At 41.8% G+C, this 18,873-nt stretch overlaps 1 protein-coding gene across 5 annotated transcripts in view; it reads right to left on the bottom strand.

Moving 5' to 3' along the window:
* Positions 1-5,591: 5,591 nt before the first annotated feature.
* The window catches only part of TMEM63B (transmembrane protein 63B), an 89,849-nt gene continuing 76,567 nt past the window's right edge, over positions 5,592-18,873 (bottom strand). For 4 of the 5 annotated variants that reach the window (XM_081941553.1, XM_081941552.1, XM_081941555.1 and 1 more), the window contains 8 exons: positions 17,218-17,304; positions 15,450-15,515; positions 14,377-14,539; positions 14,140-14,245; positions 13,160-13,327; positions 11,627-11,742; positions 9,945-10,028; positions 5,592-8,332 (listed from right to left, as the gene is read on the bottom strand). In XM_081941553.1, coding sequence (XP_081797679.1) covers positions 8,168-8,332; positions 9,945-10,028; positions 11,627-11,742; positions 13,160-13,327; positions 14,140-14,245; positions 14,377-14,539; positions 15,450-15,515; positions 17,218-17,304 — 955 coding nt within the window. In that variant the 3' untranslated portion in view covers positions 5,592-8,167. The remainder of the gene's footprint in view (positions 8,333-9,944; positions 10,029-11,626; positions 11,743-13,159; positions 13,328-14,139; positions 14,246-14,376; positions 14,540-15,449; positions 15,516-17,217; positions 17,305-18,873) is intronic. The other variant, XM_081941554.1, reaches the window with a different exon arrangement.

Below are 18,873 nucleotides of genomic sequence, written 5' to 3'. Positions count from 1 at the left end.
AATAAAAGTATACAAAACAAAAAGAAGAAGAAAAAAGGGTTAAATTATGAGAAAATGAAAACATACCTTCTGCCTTTCTATCAAATAGCTACCATCTTATATTCCGCCCCCCTCCTCTTTAACCCTTTTTAATGTTCAAATCTGAAAATCACTTATTCAATCTTTTCTTCTTTCAACAAAATATCTACATGAAGTTTCCAGTCTTTCCAGAAAGTATTTGTGATGTTTTCCTTGACCAAGTTCAGTGTCATCATTTCTGCAACTTCATTTTATACTCCAGTCTTCCAGTGTAGGCCAAAGACTCCTATATCAGTTTCCTTTGATATAGGATACGGCTCCAGGTATACGAAGTATATGATCCAATGTGACCCAGGGCAGAGTCTCAAGTTTTCTATTCTTTTATACCTATTTTGGCTCTTATTGGAATGGAAATTTTAGTTGCGATCCTTGTTCCTGCTTATTAACCATGTTCCTGCTTATTAATATTAACTTATTAAGCAAATACAACACTTGACTGATTTTCTATGGACTGAAACTAATCAAAGGATAATAAGCAAACACAAGTATTTGCATGGGACATAATGAATGTTAGGGCTATGGCTAGATTGGGCATGTCAAAAAGAAACCTAGAAGAATATAGAAGTGGTACATCTACCTCTGATAGACAAGTCCATAAAGTCACCAGATTAGCTTGATTTAAAGGAAACTTTACCTTTTATCTTGCTTTTGGGAGGACTATGCTAGTCTTCTTGCTTTTCTATTGTCCTCCTCAGGAGAATTTGCAATTATGTGTTATTGCTATGGTATGTGCCAAATGTCCATATGTGTATCTTCATTGGGTTGGAAAAAAAACGTAAAGGAAGTCTGTTTTGTCAGATATGGAAAGCTGGTGACTGCAGATGGTTTGTCTGTGGACTGTCATTTTACATATCCAAGGGTGGTGAGAACAGCTGCTTAGTTACATGATTAGGAAAATAAACCCTGAGGAATGTGGTTGAATGAGTTTGGACTGGAAACTTACTGCCCTATTTGTTTAAGCTCACCCAAAGCTTAAGTCCTTAAAATATATTCAGCATATAAATTACAAAACTAGCAAATCAGACATGGCAGTCGCTCATTTTTAGATCTATGCTTCAAAATCCTACTGCTTTTAATGAAGCTAAAACCCCTGGTAGTATCACAAAATACCCCCCATATATATGTGATATGGAGACTATGGAAAAACCATAAAAGTACATGCATTAATCTTGTTCATGATTTAATTATGGATGGATTGACAGACTTGACATGTATCCCTGAGACTTGGCTGGATAAAGGATTGCAGATGTGCCCAGATGGATGTTGTGTTCTGCATTAGTCCTTAAATCTGGATCAACAAACAAATCATAGTACACCTGAACGCATACTGATGTATGAATATATTGTTTCTTAACAGAGTTGGAAGGGACCTTGAAGGTCTTCTAGTCCAACCCTCTGCTCAAGCAGAAAACTCTATTGCTTGAACCATTCAGACAAATGGTTGTCCAATCTCTTCTTAAAAACCTCCATTGTTGGAGCCATAATACTTTTAACAGCAACAGGGCATATCTAAAAATATGATTTCCTTTGAAAATAAAGTTCCCTGACAATACTTGGCTTACATACAATTAACTGAGGACAACTCAAATGTGAATAAGCAAAGGATTTCAAAACATCACAATTCCATTGTTTCATGTGAAATTGGAGAAAGGGCTTTGTAGCCACACAATCTGGCATTTAGATCTTTGGACACTAAATAAAGAGAATAATCTTGTGTGAACTGAAAGAAGTTATACTCTGATACCGCATGAATCCTATTACCTGCTTTTGCAAATTTATCCTAATGTATGAAGATGAAGCAATGTTTTTCAATATGATCTACAGAAGATTTAATAAGCTTAAGGATATCTGAAAATCAATTCTATATTTACATTACATGGCTACTATATACATCTTTTTCTTTAAGTAGTTTTTCCCAGTTTTCTTTTTTACTTTTATTTCAGTCACCACCAATGTATGAAGTTATTTTTTCATGGTGTAACAATTTCTCTCTCTCTCTCTCTCTCTCTCTCTCTCTCTCTCTCTCTCTCTCTCTCTCTCTCTCTCTCTCTCTCTCTCTCTCTCTCTCTCTCTCTCTCTCTCTCTCTCTCTCTCTTTTTTGTTTCTTTAAGTGTCCCATATACATACAGAACATTGGGCTGAGTAACTACTGCAGGGGTGTCCAAACGTGTTTGCACACCCCTGAACTACTGACTCCAGCTATGTTTTATGAATTCCATCGCAGGATATTTGGTGTTGGGGTTTTTTGTTTTTGTTGGGGTGGGGGGAGCGCAGCCCAACTTATTTGGTTCATTAAAAGGACAGTGGGATAATATGAGATAAGTTGTAATTAACTTACTAGCACCCAATAATTAATCATTAATAACTTCTGCTGTTAGGTTAACGGTGGTTCGTGTAGCAAGGTCTGGGAAAGCTATCAATGCTGCTCGAGTGGATTTAAACTCAACAAAAGACAGGCTTTATGCGCACGAGACACGCGTCTCCGCGGTTTCCCGGACGGCCAGCAGCCCCGCGTGAGTCCAAGGAGAAGGCGGCGGGGCCATCCATCCAAGCGCAGCCCCAAATGGCAGGCAATTCCCGGCGCCTTTAAGAGTCTCCTCTGCGAGGGAGAAACCCCGTGGCCTCCTCGGGAATCTCGGCCCCGCTTTGAGTCAGGCTTCAGCTATGTTGACTGCGGCAGTCCGGCGGGCCGCTGCCACACCCAGAGAAACCGGGGAGGGCAACGGGGCGGGCAAATCTATAGAGCCCCGGAACCAGATTTGTGCCTTTGTTTCTTCTAATAATGCCGGCACTGAGATACTTCAAGGAGTAGGTCACAGTGCGGAGTGCCTTTTTCTTTGCCACTCTTTCAGAACTTCGTTGCACTCCAAGGGGTGACGGAATCTGAAGTTTCAGGCGAATTCCAGCTTTTCACTTAAAAAGTTTCCCGCCTCGTTAAGTGTCGCCTCAAGATGGTGATTGAAGAAGAGCGAAGCTTCCTTTGAGGCACTCAGCAAGTTCCGATTCGGCCAATAAGGAACATAAGGCTCCAAATCTCAGCCGTGAGTTTAACAACGCTCAACTACACCAGCTTGTTTAACTCTCGGGCTCCCTCTGTCGGCACGAACGGCCCTCTGATTACCCACAATTGCAGCATCAACTCGAGCCTTTGAAAAGGATTTTATGTAGTTCGGATGTAGTCTAAATTCGGATCTTGGAAACACATACCAGAAAAATATCCATTCCAGGACAGCACAAGCACCTGCAAGGGGTGTGCAGGCAAACAAACCTAGGTAATGTCCTATCTAAATAAAGGGGTATTGTGTTTGGGCTTTAAAAAAAAATCCTGATGGCCACTGGATGGCAGCAAAGAGGTGGAGAAAACTTAAATATTGGCATCATTAATCCTGAGTTTAGCAGCTCGGATATACCTCTAATTCTAGATTGTGTTTATATGGCTAACCATATAAAGGTAGCAAGCTCATCACCATGAATACAGGGCAACAGCTGTCTCCCTGTTCTCTCTATAGCTGGTATTTAAAATATACTGCTTGTCCCTTGGGTGGAACACTGAGACACCAACCGATCTTGCTGGCATCACTAAGCTAATTCTGATTGATCTCAAAAAATGCTAAGCAACATTTGATCAGGTTAATGCTTGCATGAGAGTACAAAAGAAGTCCAAGTCTACTAAAAATTCCATGTTCATGTTTTCACCAGAAATTAATTTTGATTTAGGATCTTTTTCTTACCTTGGTTGAAGAGTCATCAACTAGGAACTACTGAGGCCTAATGTTCCATGTATTTGTTCTAAAGTCATCTAAATTGGTATCTATCATATTTAACAGATAATTTGTTCAATTCTCCAGAGCATGAGGATTGTGAAAAGAAGTGAGAATGCCTTAAATAAGAGCCAGTTATCCCTTGCTCCAACCTTGGTTCTCACCAGGGTCAAAAGATGGATGCAGCTCTCCTTGATGGCCCCTCTGCAAGTCAGAATACATGGAGGAAAAAATATGGGGACTTGGAGACAAAAAGAGGGAGCAATTCTTCACCGCCTGTCTTGTTGCAAAGAATGAACTTTTTTTTTAAAAAAAAAAGCCCGTTTCTTTGCATCTGAGTTTATATGGGAAAATTGGAATTAGTAGTTGTAAACCTGTTGTTATTTTTGCTCCTTAATCTTGCTTTGTGTTTACCTTAGAATAGGGCTGCGTACAATCTCCCACCTCTCCAGTGCAGCTGTCTTTTCATCCCGAGGATCTCTTTTTCAGTGTTTTTACTTCCACTAAAGATGAATTCATTTCACTGCCATCTCATTCAGATCCAGTTGGCAGCGAGATTAGGAAGCAACAGACAGCAACGGTAAAGCATCAAAAAGAGTGTTGTGTTCATACAGTAGCTGGCAGACATCCAGAGCCTTTTAGCCCTTAAAAGACTTGGCTCCCTTAGCCGTACTTTCAAGTCAAGAGCCTATTTGGCCTGTGTTGGTTTTGTCCCAAGCTGGGATTTACATAGTTGTCAAGTAATAAGAGATCTACATTAGCTGTCAGTTGCTTTAGAAAGAGCAAATGTTTGGGGATATGGACTTTAGACAGTTGCCTTTCTTTTCCCCAATACATCACTGATGCTGAGCATTTTGGAGAAAGCAGATAGAACCTCGAAGCCATGCTTAGCAAAACATATTCTGTATTTACTTTGTATTAGCAAATAGTTTTTCTTCCATGCCCATCACTCCATCGCACTATGAAAAGGAGGAATTTTTTTGTCAAGGATTTCCCCCCCCCTTTGTATTTTAAATTGCAGAAAAGCTGTCTCAGGATGTGTTGTCTAGAGCGGCAAAATATAAAACGTGCTTTAGTTTGAGTACATTTCATTTAAGAGAATGACAAATGGGCATTCCTTTTTTCTAGGAAATGCACTGCTAGCCGTTTCTTCTCTCTCTCCAACTGTATGAAAATGTTTGCAAAAGCATTCAAGAAATGTTTAGTGTAGCACTAGAGAGAGAGCTTGATGATGGGAAATCCACCTCATAGTGAGATTGTTCTTTTCAATGTTGAATCAGTATTATGGTAGCAGTATGGAGGGAAATGCAATTCCCAGTAATCTGCTAACATAAAAGTGCTTCTCCCTCATTAAAGTAAATGCTATCCAGAGTTACTTTCAAGAGTGAGATGGGCAACATATAAGTAAAATAAATCATCCCCATACATTCTAACCTTATTTGTTTGTTGTCTGCTGCTTTTCAAACGGTGGTCAATCTTGTGTCTTCCCTCCAACCAGTGGTGCTATTCAGCTGGTTCTATCTAGTTCATGCAAACTGGCACCAGTGCGGCAGGAGTCTTCACCCACCCGCCGGGATGTCATCACTTCCCATTCTTGACACCCTGTGCATGCGCAGGTCCTGCGCATGCACGGAGGTGGCGCATGCACTCACCTTTGTGAACCGGTAGTGAAGGTACATTGATTTCACCTCTGCCTCCAACCCACTTTTAGGTAGCATATGTATATATACACACACAGACACAAACATCATGGAAATATGATAAGTTCCTCTTTTTTCTCCTTTTTTTACACAAATATGTACAAGGTATTTATACACATCTCTACACAGACAAAGTGCCAGTTAGAACAGAGCTCCCTGCAGCAGAGGGACACCAATGATCTGCACCCAATCCCCACTAGCAGAAGCCAGCCTTGCACTGCAGCTGTATAGACACAGATGTCAGATCTCTCTCCATGTTCCCAGATGGAAGCCGTGGGGTTGATGCAGATACAGCCTTGGTGACTGGGCTTTTAGGAATATGGTGCCAAGGGACCAGGACAGGAAACTCTGGCATGGAACACACACTATTTCTAGACAGCATTGAAGAAACATCCGGGAACAAATGCTTAAAATAAAATCCCATGTGCGACTTCAGCAGCAGAGTGGCTGTTCCACCAAAGTGGCCATGACAGCAGGGGAAGAAGGAGAGGGGCTCATGCTCCTCTACCCCTCCTTACCAACATCTAGGAAAGCTCCAGAAAAGAAACCCCACCACAAGCTGTGGTCCAGCTTCCAAGGGGTGAAAGAGGTTCCTCAAACTTTCATCTCTCCTTCTTTAAGGGAAATGGGAAGTCCAGCTCTTTCTCCAACTCAAAGGGCTTCTTGGTTGGGATTCCTGACCTTGGGTAGCTTACCCAGTTTTGACTCAGCCTAATCCTCAGTACTTGTCCTTGATTGTACCCTGATTTACCAAGTAGGCAAGTTTCTATAATCTTGTTCCCCACCTGGCTATCTCACCTCGCTAAAAAGCTTCAAGCCCCTCTGGCTGAAAGACCAAAGCAAGTTAATTTACACCCACCTCCACTGAAACAATGGATAAGTTCTCTGCCTCTAGGTAACGTCGGTAACATTCCTCAAGTACTGATTCTGGCAGGCAAAGGGCAGAATTGTGCAGAGGACAGAAGGCAAAACATTTAAGACCGCTTAGCAGCAAAGTACGTCCTCCTGTCTAGGCTTCATTCAGGAAAGGATTCAGCTCAAGAGAGTTGGTTTGCCTTAGCCAAGATGCTAGGCAGTCCAGAGGTGAAAGGGGAAACGACAGCTTCTTTGCCTCCCCATAAAGTCCATCTGAAAAAGCAGGGTCTCTACCTGCAAATTCTGATCTCTCTATGCCTTATCTCTATTCTAACTAGATTAATTTAAAGTGCCCTCGGAAAAAAAGACCACTTTTGAAGGAAAAGGCCCAGCAGCTGAATTCCCACCTGGGGAAGCAGGCCCAGAGATGGCAACCCTTGAATTGGAAGGTAGCTCCATAGAGTTCCATGCAAGGCGGTGGGATCAGTAGAGCAGCTGAGCTGCCTCTTATGGAATAAACAGGCAACCTCATGCAAGGGTCCGAGGTGCAAATGGATGAGCTGGGAAGCCTTACGATCTTGGGGATTCGGTGGAAACCTTTTCCAGTTACAAATTTAGAAAACCAACCCTTCTCTTCCTCCCCCTTCTGGGAAATTAGGACAAGAGAGCAGGGTTTTAGTCAATTTTGAAGGTAAAACAAATGTGCAAAAGTTGCTGCAGAACCCAAACTACTGTGCTTCGTCCCACCTTCAGGGTGGAAGCGGTGGAAGAGATACTTGGAGGGGCGGCTTTTCCTGCTGAGCCCCCTCCAGGCAAATCCCCTGCCCCTTTTCTCACCCTGAAACAGGCACTCATCCCCCCACCCCGGGGAGCTACAGGAGTGACTAGCAGTTGTTCATTGATACCTGCTGTTAAGACAGCATTCTCCAATTGTGGCCTTCATTGGGTTGTGTTCATGGCAGCAGATGGCCTCTTCCATTCAATCCCTCTTGCTCTTGATAGCTTATTTACAGCCCGCTTTGGAGAGAACAAGTGACCAAGACCAAGGTTATCATAGGGTTGCATCTTGGCCATCTGAGATAAGATGCTTGTTGATGCACAAGCAAGTAGGAAATTTATACACAATTAAAAACAGCTCCGCTTGGCTGGAACCACTGGTTCCTGCCAGGTTCAAAGCCACCCATAATCTTAGCTTAGAAATTCAGTACCTTGATTAAAGCTCAGTCCTCATTGGAACCTAATTCATTATTAGTGTCTGAGACTCTAGAGTTCTAGAGAAGGGTAGCAGTCCAGGGCAGGATGGGCTGTCTGCCAGAATAGATCCTTGCCATTAGAATCTTCTGATGTCCTTGCTTCAGTTCCTCTCCTTGAGACCATGAAGTAGCAAAGTCATTCCTTTGACTCCATCTTGGACTTGTAGGGCTTCAGAAAGTGGGAACGGCAGGTAGCTTATCAGAGTCTTTCTGCTCCTACTCTCGGTGGGGCGTCGGGAGGAGAAGGAGGAGGAGGAGGAGGGGGAGAGGGAGAAGGAGAAGGAGAAATGATAGGAAAGACAGAGAATGAAAGTCAAATGGTTTCGCCCCACCCTGGAATGAGCAATAATGCAACAGCCAAGTGAATGGGAGGTGTTTATGATTGGTGCTGAGCATGTGCTGCTCTTCTTCCCCTTGGACTTTCCTTCTATTGCTCATTCACACATACATATACATACAGTGCACAGCAGCCGTGTCAACTCTCAGGACTCCCCTGCCCCCTCGTGCTTTCCCACAATCCCTAATGATGGACTTCATTTTCTATCAGGCTGTCCTCACACGATTGGAAATCTGTGTCATTAATGCCATTGGGGTTGATGAGATCCTCGTCCTGGGACCCCCGTTCTTCGGACTCAGCTGTGTCACCGTCTGGTGGAGAATCCTGTAGCACCTGGGCAATGTATTTCTGTGGAGTGGACAGAAAAGGGGAAGAGGGAAGGACCCGTTAAGCTTTCTGCCTATATGGGAAACCTGGAGGCAAACTATGATGGCTGGGCCATGCAGATGGAAGCTTGAGAGCAATCATGCTGGCATCAAAAAGAATCCCACGTAATGTTTTTTTTTCTTTAGCATGGAGGGGGGGAGAGGGGGAAGGACCCTTGTGTTATAAATGCTAGATGATGTTCGCAATGGTGCCTGAGATGTTACGCTTGACTTCTCATTAAGGATGACCCCACTTTTCTTTAAAGATGACCCTAACTCAAGGCTGAGGAATCTGTGGCTCTCCAGGTATGGCTGAACTACAATTCCCATCAACTACACACCCTGCCCCCAAGCATTGCAAAACATAAAGGATGCTAGGAGCTGTAGTTTAATTAACATCTGGAGGAGACATCCAATAGTAAGAAATAGCTACATGGTAACTCCACTGCTTGCTCCAAAGTTAGCCTGCCTTGTGGTTTTATATCAAGGCCTTTGGCTTTTGGTCCTCCTTTTAAGCAAATCAATTAAAAAACCCCACCAAAATAGGAAGTATTTCCAATGCCTCTACTTATTCAGAAAGGAACCTTCATCAAAAGCAGGAACATCTTCACACTTTGATATTGGGGCAGCCATTCAAACCTTGCTTCATTTGCAATGGTTTGACCTGCTTCTGCAATGTCTCCTAGTTCCTTATCAATGAAACTTCGTGCCTCTGATTCTCAACAGGCAACAGCAAAGAGAGAGAAGTATCCTTGTCCTATGGCAATAATAGGTCTAACAGAAGACCTTTTTCCTTCGCTTTTAGAACTGAGAAACTGACAAGTACAGAAGCTCCGTATATTTACTAGAGTGCACCGAGGTTCTGGATCAGCATGGAAGATTTGAAAGGGTTTTACAAAACAAATAATATGAACAAATGGATGATGATGGAAATGATCACAAGTACAGTAATCTCCTCTCTATTTTTCTTATGTTTAGTAAACCACAATCAATCTATTTCGAGTTACGTAAAATAAAGCTGCTACTTGGAAGATTTTTCTAAGCTTTTGGGAGCCACATTAGAGGACGTATATAATACTCTCCATGGCATGACTGCAACCCTTTCACATTCCCAAAGTTTTTGTTCTGGGAAATTCAGGCATCTGGGGCACAGGGAAGGGGCAAACCATAAAGCCTCAAATGAATCCATGTTCTCATTCCACTTAAAACCACTTTGCACTGGGGAATGATGGCCTCAGCCCTTTCTGCAGCACTTAGAGCACATGCCAATGTGTTAGAGCCACAAAGCAAAAGAGAAAGGGGGGGCACTGACCAGTCTACTTTCACTGTCCAGCTGAGAGACAAAGGCCCGGAAGTGAACAAACGGCACTGGGAAGGGGGCAAAAACTGAGGTTTGCGGGTCCATCATTTCAGACAGGGCCAGTAACAAACTCTGTTTCCTGCCCATGCTCCTTTGATGCTGCCTGCGTGTAGCCAACCAGGGGGGAGCCTGAAAGGTAATCTGTAAATGCCTCTCCCTCCTCCCCAAAGTCAGACATAAGAGGACACAGAACATCTGGCGAGGCAGAGGGCAAGCGGAGGAGCTGGAGACTCACAGCTGATTTAGGGGCCGGAGGTTGACTGGCAGCAGGCCGCCCATTCTCTCTTCCATCCACAGCATCGGCCTCTGTGTGGTCAATCTGGAAGACAATAGCATGCCATGAAACAACAGCAAACCCAGTTCTCATTTCTCAAGTCTGTAGTCGGAAGATTGGATACATGCGACTGTCTTTAAATGAGTTGGGTGAGAGTGTCCTCAGAGGCCAGGGCTTTATGACTGCACTATGATTGTGACTGTGTTTTACGCTTGTGGCTTGTTTTTCTTAAATTCTATATTCATTGTCCAGAGTGCAAGATGGACGGCTATATAAATTGAAATAATAAATAGAAATTTCCCTTTTTTTAACCACTTCTCCCGCCATCTACTCTGGACAATTTAGCATTTGTATTTTCTAGTTTCTTGAAATAATGTTCAAGAAAGAATGTTCTTTCTGCGTCAACTCACAAAGCTCAAACTGCCCAAGGAGCTGCTGATACTGTTCTACAGAGGAATTATTGAGTCTGTCATCTTTGCACCTCTGTAATTGTCTGGTTTGGTTCTGCAACCCAACAAGACAGATACAGACTTCAGAGGATAATTAGAACTTCAGAAAAAAATAATTACTACCAACCTGCCTTCCACTGAGGACCTGTATACTGCAAGAGTCAAAAAGAGGGTCATGAAAATATTTACAGACCCCTCACATCCTGGACATAAATTGTTTCAACTCCTACCCTCAAAACAACGCTATAGAGCACTGCACACCAAGACAACTAGACACAAGAACAGTTTTTCCCTGAATGCCATCACTCTGCTAAACAAATAATTCCCTCAACATTATCAAACTATTTACCAAGTCTGCATTGCTATTAATCTTCTCATCGTTTCTATCACCCATCTCCTCTCACTTATGACTGTGTGACTGTAACTTTGTTGCTTGTATCCTTATGATTTATACTGATTGTTTCCTAGTATGATTTGATTGCTAACTTCTACCCTATGACTATCATTAACTGCTGTACCTTATGATTCTTGACGAATGTATCTTGTCTTTTTATGTACACTGAGAGCATATGCACCAGAGACAAATTCCTTGTGTGTCCAATCACACTTGGCCAATAAAGAATTCTATTCTATTCTATTCTATTCTATTCTATTCTATTCTTGCAGGGCTCCTCCCATAATGAAAAAACCATATATAGGAGGTTCATGTGCCAGTATTATTCTCTACAGGGATTGTTCAATCTTCACATGCATAGCTAACCCATCACTGATATTTTTTTTCCTGCCCCGTAAGAAGCCTCAAAAGTGCCACCTTCTAGACTGCACATGGAAAAAAAAGCCTCTTAATTTCCCTGTGGAAACAGTAAGTCTTTCTCTTTTTCTAGCAAGTGCAAACCACAGGGACTGGAGGACGTCTAGTATTTTTTCAACTGGGCATAAAGATGGCAAAAACAGAAAACTGCAAGCTTACATTCCACCCCCCCCCCTCTGCTTCAGTGAAAATACAAGAAATGCTTCTCCCCTTTATTTAGAAAATTTATATCTTAAGCAAATAACTCTGGGAGGCTAACAAAACAGACCATAAAAACAAATCTGCAATTAAAAAATTAATAAAAATTGCACATAGAAGTTGAGGCACTTCACACATCTTCCTTGATCCCAAATTCCTCCCCTGAAAATACTTTAGAGTGTTACCTTATAATTGTGAGCACTGAGGTATTTGAAGTGTCCAAAGCAGACGTGACAAAGGCAGATCACAATGGTGATGACAAGAACCACGAAAGTAAACATGGACGTGAGAGCCAAGAATCCTATGGAAACCAGATAATAACAGTCAAACTACCCAACAGGAATCTGATTGATCCTGCTACTTCAACCCTCTCTCGCAGCAGGTATGGCCGAAAGGTTAGGGGATCTGCTGTTCTCTGCTACAGAAAGTACATTTCATTTCAGATAGGCATTCCTGTTTCTCTTGATCATAGACTCCCACTGCTCAAAAAGCAATATAATCTCTCCTCTTCCCCCAAATTGTCTTTTGTGATCCACAAAGTCTAATAGCAACTCTATAGCAAACCTCCAGAGGACTCCATTAACAGTGCAGGAACTATGGGGCTGTCACAAAGAAGAGGGAGGTCAACTTATTTTCCAAAGCATCAGAAGGCAAGTCAGTAAACAATGGATGGAAATTCATCAAGCAGAGAAACCACCTAGAACTATGGAGAAATTTCCTAACAGTGAGAACAATCAAACCAGTGGAATGGCTTGCCTTCAAATGTTGGGATTTCCCCTTCATTGGAGGCTTTCAAGAAGAGACTGGACACTGCCTGAAATGGTATAGACTCTCCTGCTTGTGCAGGGAGTTGGACTGGATGGCCTCCAAGGTCCCTTCCAATTCTGTTATTCTATGTTCTATGTTGGCCTTTAATATTATCAGAAGTGACATTGTATGGGCAAAAAGCAATCCTAAACAAATGCTTTATTTAATCTCCTAAAGCTCAATATAAATGGAAAAAAATGGTGGCATCATTTCAAAAGAATTGGGTGAAGGAATATCAGCAACTGAATCTTCTGTGTTTGCTTTTTCTGCTTTTAGTTTACAAAAGTTCAAACGCTACATTCTATAACAGAGGAGGAGCTCCAGGACATGGCTGAAGACACTGAGCAACATCTGGGTCTAACAACATCTGAAGGTAACTTGGGACACAGACGTAGAAAATAAAAATAATTGCTTTTCAAATGGTAAGTATGGTATCTTATGGATCCCTAACTGTCTGGGGAAGATTTCCCCTAACCCAAATGTCATTTTGGATTGATGGATGATAAATCAACTGGGCCTATGATTTGCACTAACATGCTGCAATGATGTTTGAATTCAGATTCTTCCTCCTCTCATCCTTGTTTCTTTGTATGTCCTAATTCCCAAATGTACAACTGCCTTTCTCAGCCCAGTCATTTCTGACCTTCTAAAGGATACCTGTATTGCAACTTGTAGTCCAAGCTGACTGCTGCAAGTTGACCCAATATATTTAGAAGGCACCAGGTGAGAAGACACTAGAATAATGGAATCAATTTACTTCTTCAATTGCTCTTTGTGAAGATCAGAAGGTGGCTCTATTTACACTGCTAGTATAGCTGCTCACCATGTTGCTTGTACTATATAAGTTAGAAACGATGGTGGACATAAAAGCCTAACCCCCACAAAATCTAGTTCCTGTAAATTTGTCTCACCTGTGCGCACAGTAGAGAAGAAAAGGAGCCAAAAGAGGCATAGAATGGGTGCTGCCACCACCTGATTCACAGCTCCTGAATGAATCTTCTTATCCAGTTTGGCTGGCAGGTAAGCATAATAGAGGTTGTATCTGTCTACCAAGTGCTTCAGTAACATATACATCAGACCTAAGACAGGAGAGAAAATAATGTATTAACTGAATTAATTAAGTAAGAGTTGGAGAGCATCCCTTTCTTTAGAAGAGACATCAACCATAATAAATCAATGCATTTTCTTTATTTTATTTACACGCTAATGAAAACCAACTTGAAACAGACTACAATTGCACAAATACAACAATTAGATTAAAAACATGCAACTCCCCTCCCCAATCACACACTATTAGGATGCCAATCCTCAGGTTGACATTCTACAACTCCATCCCCAGAGGCTCTCCTGAAGTCCCAGATCATAACAGTCTTGCAGTCCCAAAGTTGCTTTTTCAAGAGGCAACTGGACTTTCTGGTTTTTCTTTGAAGACATTTCGCTTCTTATCCAAGAAGCTCATTCAAGAGCTGAAGAAGCAGCAAAATGTCTTCAAAGAAAAACCAGAAAGTCCAGTTGCCTATTGAAAAAGCAACTTTGGGACAGCCGTGACCTGGATGACTGAGAATCTCCATAGACAAATAGACTTGCAGGTCACAAGAATGGATGGGGTTATTCACCCTGTTTTCTTGGTATCCTCTGCTTGGTGCTCCAGGTAAGCGGGTTGCCATTAAGAAGACTCATCTCTGGGATATTGAATCAAGTCCCACAGGAAAATCTCTCTACTGGTTCTTACTGGATGCACAAAGTCTACTCAGAAAAGGCAGTTGAGGAGATAACCCAGATCCAAAGTCTCATTAATGATCCATGATGAAAACGAATGGGGCTATTCATGCACCTACCTATCAATATGCTACTAGCTACAAGAAAGCCAAGGAGATGTAATAATACCTACCAAAGGGAACAATGATGGGGCATGTGATGCTGTAAGTCATAACCACAGTGAAGACACACATCATCCAGGCATAAGCAGCACCAAACTGGAATTCATAAGCTTGATGCTAAAAAAAGAAAACAGAATTCCTATCAGCACATGAAAAAAAATCAGTGAAGGTTGCTTTTAGTGATAGCCACTTACCTCAGCCTTTGGATACATAACAGGTATTGCTCGTCCCTTGCCTGACTGACTTACCCTTTTGACATTCCTGCGTTCAGCAGCTGAGCGGGCAAGACAAAGTCGAATCATGTACATAAGTAAACCAGGGATCCGCAGCAAATCCATGGCGTTTCCAATGAATGCAGAAGCTATGACATAGTTCACAAAAAAGGCCCCATTGTCGGGTAAGAAAACGCATCTGGAAAAACATGGAGGCAAAAGCAATGGCCATCTGAGCACATCTGGGATAGGAAGATGCCCAAAGAGGATGTTGGTTAGAAAACTTGAAAGCAGAGTTGCATATACTGTCACACCAGGTGTCAGCCCTTAGCTGACCTCGGCTGACTTGGAAAAAACCTAAATTACATCACAGAGGATAGCAAGAAATGTATGAGTGCAGATCAGCCTGGGAAACGGGGGGGAAAAAATCATCCTCAATAACAAAGGGAATAACCAAACGACTCATGGAAATGTCTTGGCAAATTTAAAACCTTGCTATGTTATTTTGTAGCTGTACATTATCTAATTCACTGCTACAATGCTATTACATCTGAACTTCCTGGAATTATGTATGTTGCCATGTGTTGAATACAGTAATTTTGTTTTGTTCTTTAACGTTTTTTGAGAACACCTCTCTTTATAGAGCTTTATACGCAGAATTCAACCTCCAACAATTTAAGGAAAAATAGCTACTGGGAGGATGAAAAAAGTAAGCATTGCGTGAGATAGTTTTTAAAAAAGGGAAAGTGGGGATTATAATCAGATATTGGGGAGACTTGGAAGTCCTGATATGTTCCACCTAGGATGAAGTTGATTAACTATTATTTCCATGGTGGTCAATCTTAATTAAAAAAATGATACATAAGATGCACTCTTTAAAAATAGAGAAGTTATTTGCTCCAGAAGAAGGAGCTGAGGAAATCATATAACATCTCATAAAAGGAATGTAAGGTATTCCATAAAAATGGCTTCTCCTTGACTGAATGCTTAAGGTAGATTGGCTATCCTGGAAGATGCTCCTTGAGGAAAGCAGGATGTGAAAAGAGCAAATACTGTAACTCCTATTATTAGTGTAGTGTAGTGTATTCTTAAAACATTTTAAAACTTACTCAAATCTTACGGCAGCTTCAGCCAGGAACTTTTTATCAAAGAGCCAGCGGAAAAACACATCCAGACTAGGAAAAGAAATATAGAAAGAAAAAATGTAATTACCAAGTGTCAGTACTACTATATGGATCAGATCAGAAAATTAACTCCACAGGCAGGCTAAATTATTACTATTATTATTAAAATAGGCTATAATGAAATTTTGCAAGTCTGATTGTGCTGTGCCTCTCCCCCTTTCTTATAGTTCAGGGAATTAGGAAAAATCTAAAAAAACTAGTCAATGCTCTCTCACTTTGAAGGAGGACTATCTTGTCTGGAGCTAAAAACCCACCTAATTGCTGTATTTCTTTCTTATCTGTGTTATGCTTCAAGTTGTTAGCTTCTACCCCAGTATAAAAACAGGCTCGTCAAAATTACACCCACATTTAATAGGTGTCACTGTGAGAGTGCAGGAAATCCCTTTATGAGAATTATCCGATATTTTGACTGCTTTTCATTTAGCAGCCTGACTTTCCCGATAATCCAAAACGTTGTCAACTTTTGGAAAAAGTAGTTCCTCCTGATGTTTAAATTGATTTGGGTCAATTAGTTTTGCTTTTTTCTATAGCACCTGTTTAGAAAAAGGATTTGGGATATTCTAGAAAAGTTATTCAAAATAATGTTTCCTCTGAGTACTAATGAGAACACCAATACAGAAATTCAGATGGGGCAGGGGGTTGTTGGTAAGTTATACAGCCTCAGATGATTTGAAAGCACTTTTGAAACTTCATATTTGGAATAATGGACTGGAAGTTAGCCTATAAAGAATTGGAATGAATTCATCACAGGCAGCACAGTAAACTTTAATCAAATTTAATCACAGGAGAGGAATTATCTCTAGAAGCTGAGAGATATTGATCCTATTTATAATAGAATGAGAGGAAGACATTGAGAAATGGGACAAAAAAATGATGCCTAGGGAACAATCACATAATAGAGCTATTTTTAACTATCATTAGTTTGGTTATTGTACAGACTGTGTGTTTAAGTTGGTTTGTCTGGGTTTTGTGTTTTGCCTTGTTGTTCTATTGTATATTTATTGTCTGTACACCGCCCCGAGTCCCTTCGGGGAGAGGGGGCGGTTTATAAATTAAATAAACTCAAACTAAACTTAAACTCAAACTCTCAGCTATATAATAGGCAGAGAAAGAGACTTAGAAGGGATCTTCCACAACCTCTCGGGATTGAGTAAAACTTGAGATTCATACTTTCAGATTAGCAAGATTTCCTTAATATAGTCATACAATAAAGTAACAGTAGCATCTGTTTCTTTTTCTTTTTTGTCTATCTGGGAAGGTTGATTTGAAACAAAGTCATGAACCAGTGACCACTGCAACACATTGTAGAAATGTATTGCTAAATAGAACATTATAAAGTATCTTCAGCTACTTTTTTTTTTAGCAATAGCACTTCATGGTGGTTTTACAGCCTTCTCTAAGCGGTTTACAGAGTTAGCATATTGCCCGCAACCATCTGGGTCCACATTTTACCGACTGGGGAAGGATGGAAGGCTGAGTCAACCTTCAGCTGGTGAGGATTGAACTGCTGGCAATCAGCAGAATTAGCCTGCAATACTGCATTCTAACCACTGCGCCACCACAGCCTTTTTTTTCCAGTTCTACCTCTTCAGATCAATATGGGAGATTTGATTTTTTTAAAAAAAATGTTTGGACAATAGCAATATAAGTAAAATTGAGTATAATGCTCGCTATTCAGTACCCTAGTATTTACCTGCTCAGGCCCAATGATGGCAGCAACAAGACCATGAAGATGAGGAAAGTGTAACACTTGTGCATGGTTGTCCTGTTTTCTCCAGACCTAGTGGCACAAAGAATATTAGTAGATTTATGGTGCATATGGTTACTTCCATATGATGGTGAAATGCAAGATTTACTCATATACTATTATTTGTTCTATATAATTGTGCAATGGACAATACAAATAAAGAGTAAAACATTGAAACAGTGGCACATAATAAATATACATTAGAATGACGCTAAGCAACAGAGCAAGATTCTTAAAAAGCAAATCCTAAATAAAATATATTTCTGGAAGACTAATAATATTGATATAGAGCTGAATCAAACATCTTATTATCAACATATTTAAGGTAAAGATTCCCCTCACACATATGTACTAGTCATTCCTCACTCTAGGGGGCGGTGCTCATCTCTGTTTCAAAGCCGAAGAGCCAGCGCTGTCCGAAGACATCTCTGTGGTCATATGGCCGGCATATGGCCGGCTGAAGACGCACGGAACCCTGTTACCTTCCCACCAAAGATGGTTCCTATTTTTCTATTTGCATTTTTACATGCTTTCGAACTGCTACGTTGGCAGAAGCTGGGACAAGTAACAGGATCTCACTCAGTTATGTGGTGCTAGGGATTTGAACCGCCAAACTGATGATCTTTCTGATTGACAAGCTCAGTGTCTTAGCCACTGAGCCACCATGTCCCTTATCAACATATTTACTTCGTATCTAAAAATCTCCATTTTGAGTTTGCAGTTATAGATTGAACACAGCATTGCAACAAACCATGTTGCAACATATAGATCAACTGTATTTTTTTCTTTTTTTTTTCAAAATACGCCCAGAAGGAGTTCCGGTTCCCGCGGCGGCGGCGACGGGCAGCTCTTTGCCCGCTCCGGCTCCCCGGTGGGCTTCCCCACTCCTTGGGGGGCACAGGACACCCCGCAGAGGGGTCCTGCCGGAGGGGCGGCATCGCGGGGGTCTCCTGCAGCGGCGGCGGCCGGCGGGAGGTCTCTCGCGCGCCCAAGGCACCGGGGAGCAAGATCGGAGGGCGCTTCGCGTTTCTGCGCCTCGCGCCTCGCTAAAGCCGACCGGAGAATGCAACAATAGAAGGACGCAGCTGCGGTGCGGTGAGGTTGCTTCTCTCTTCACTCCCTATTCTGCACGAAGGATTATTCAGCTTTCTTTAAAACAACTTTCGGAGCAAGTTGGAGGCGCGGCTGGAGGGAGGGGGGTTTCCCCACCCCCTTGGACAAGCGGTGAGGAACAATTTTGCTCTCAGCCCCCAGGGGAGGAGGAGGGGGGAGAGCCAACGAATGAAGCCTCACCCAGGTTGAGATGATTTTCTTTTCAATTTAATTTTATATATTACTGTGATTTGAGGACTTCTGGAACTTTTTTAAAAACTTTGTTATGCCTCTGTGCCCAAAACTGGCAGGGCAAGATGGCACACTTCCGTTGTCTTTATGAACTGTGAAACCTGACTCCACCTTTAAAATTCAGGCTTCCGGTCTTTGTCTCCGTGTCTCCCAGAGGAAACTCTTGTGGATTGGTATTTTTTGAACTTTCTAGGGGAAACTTTTCATCTATTGCCAGACTTATTAGAGAGATTCTCTTCTGCCTGGTTCTCCTGCTCC

Source organism: Natrix helvetica (genome assembly GCF_964273705.1).
Source record: "Natrix helvetica genome assembly, chromosome: 2".
In the NCBI taxonomy this organism is placed as follows: domain Eukaryota; kingdom Metazoa; phylum Chordata; class Lepidosauria; order Squamata; family Natricidae; genus Natrix; species Natrix helvetica.
The sequence above is the reverse complement of the archived record's forward strand: the minus strand, read 5'-3'. Positions and strand labels throughout refer to the sequence as shown.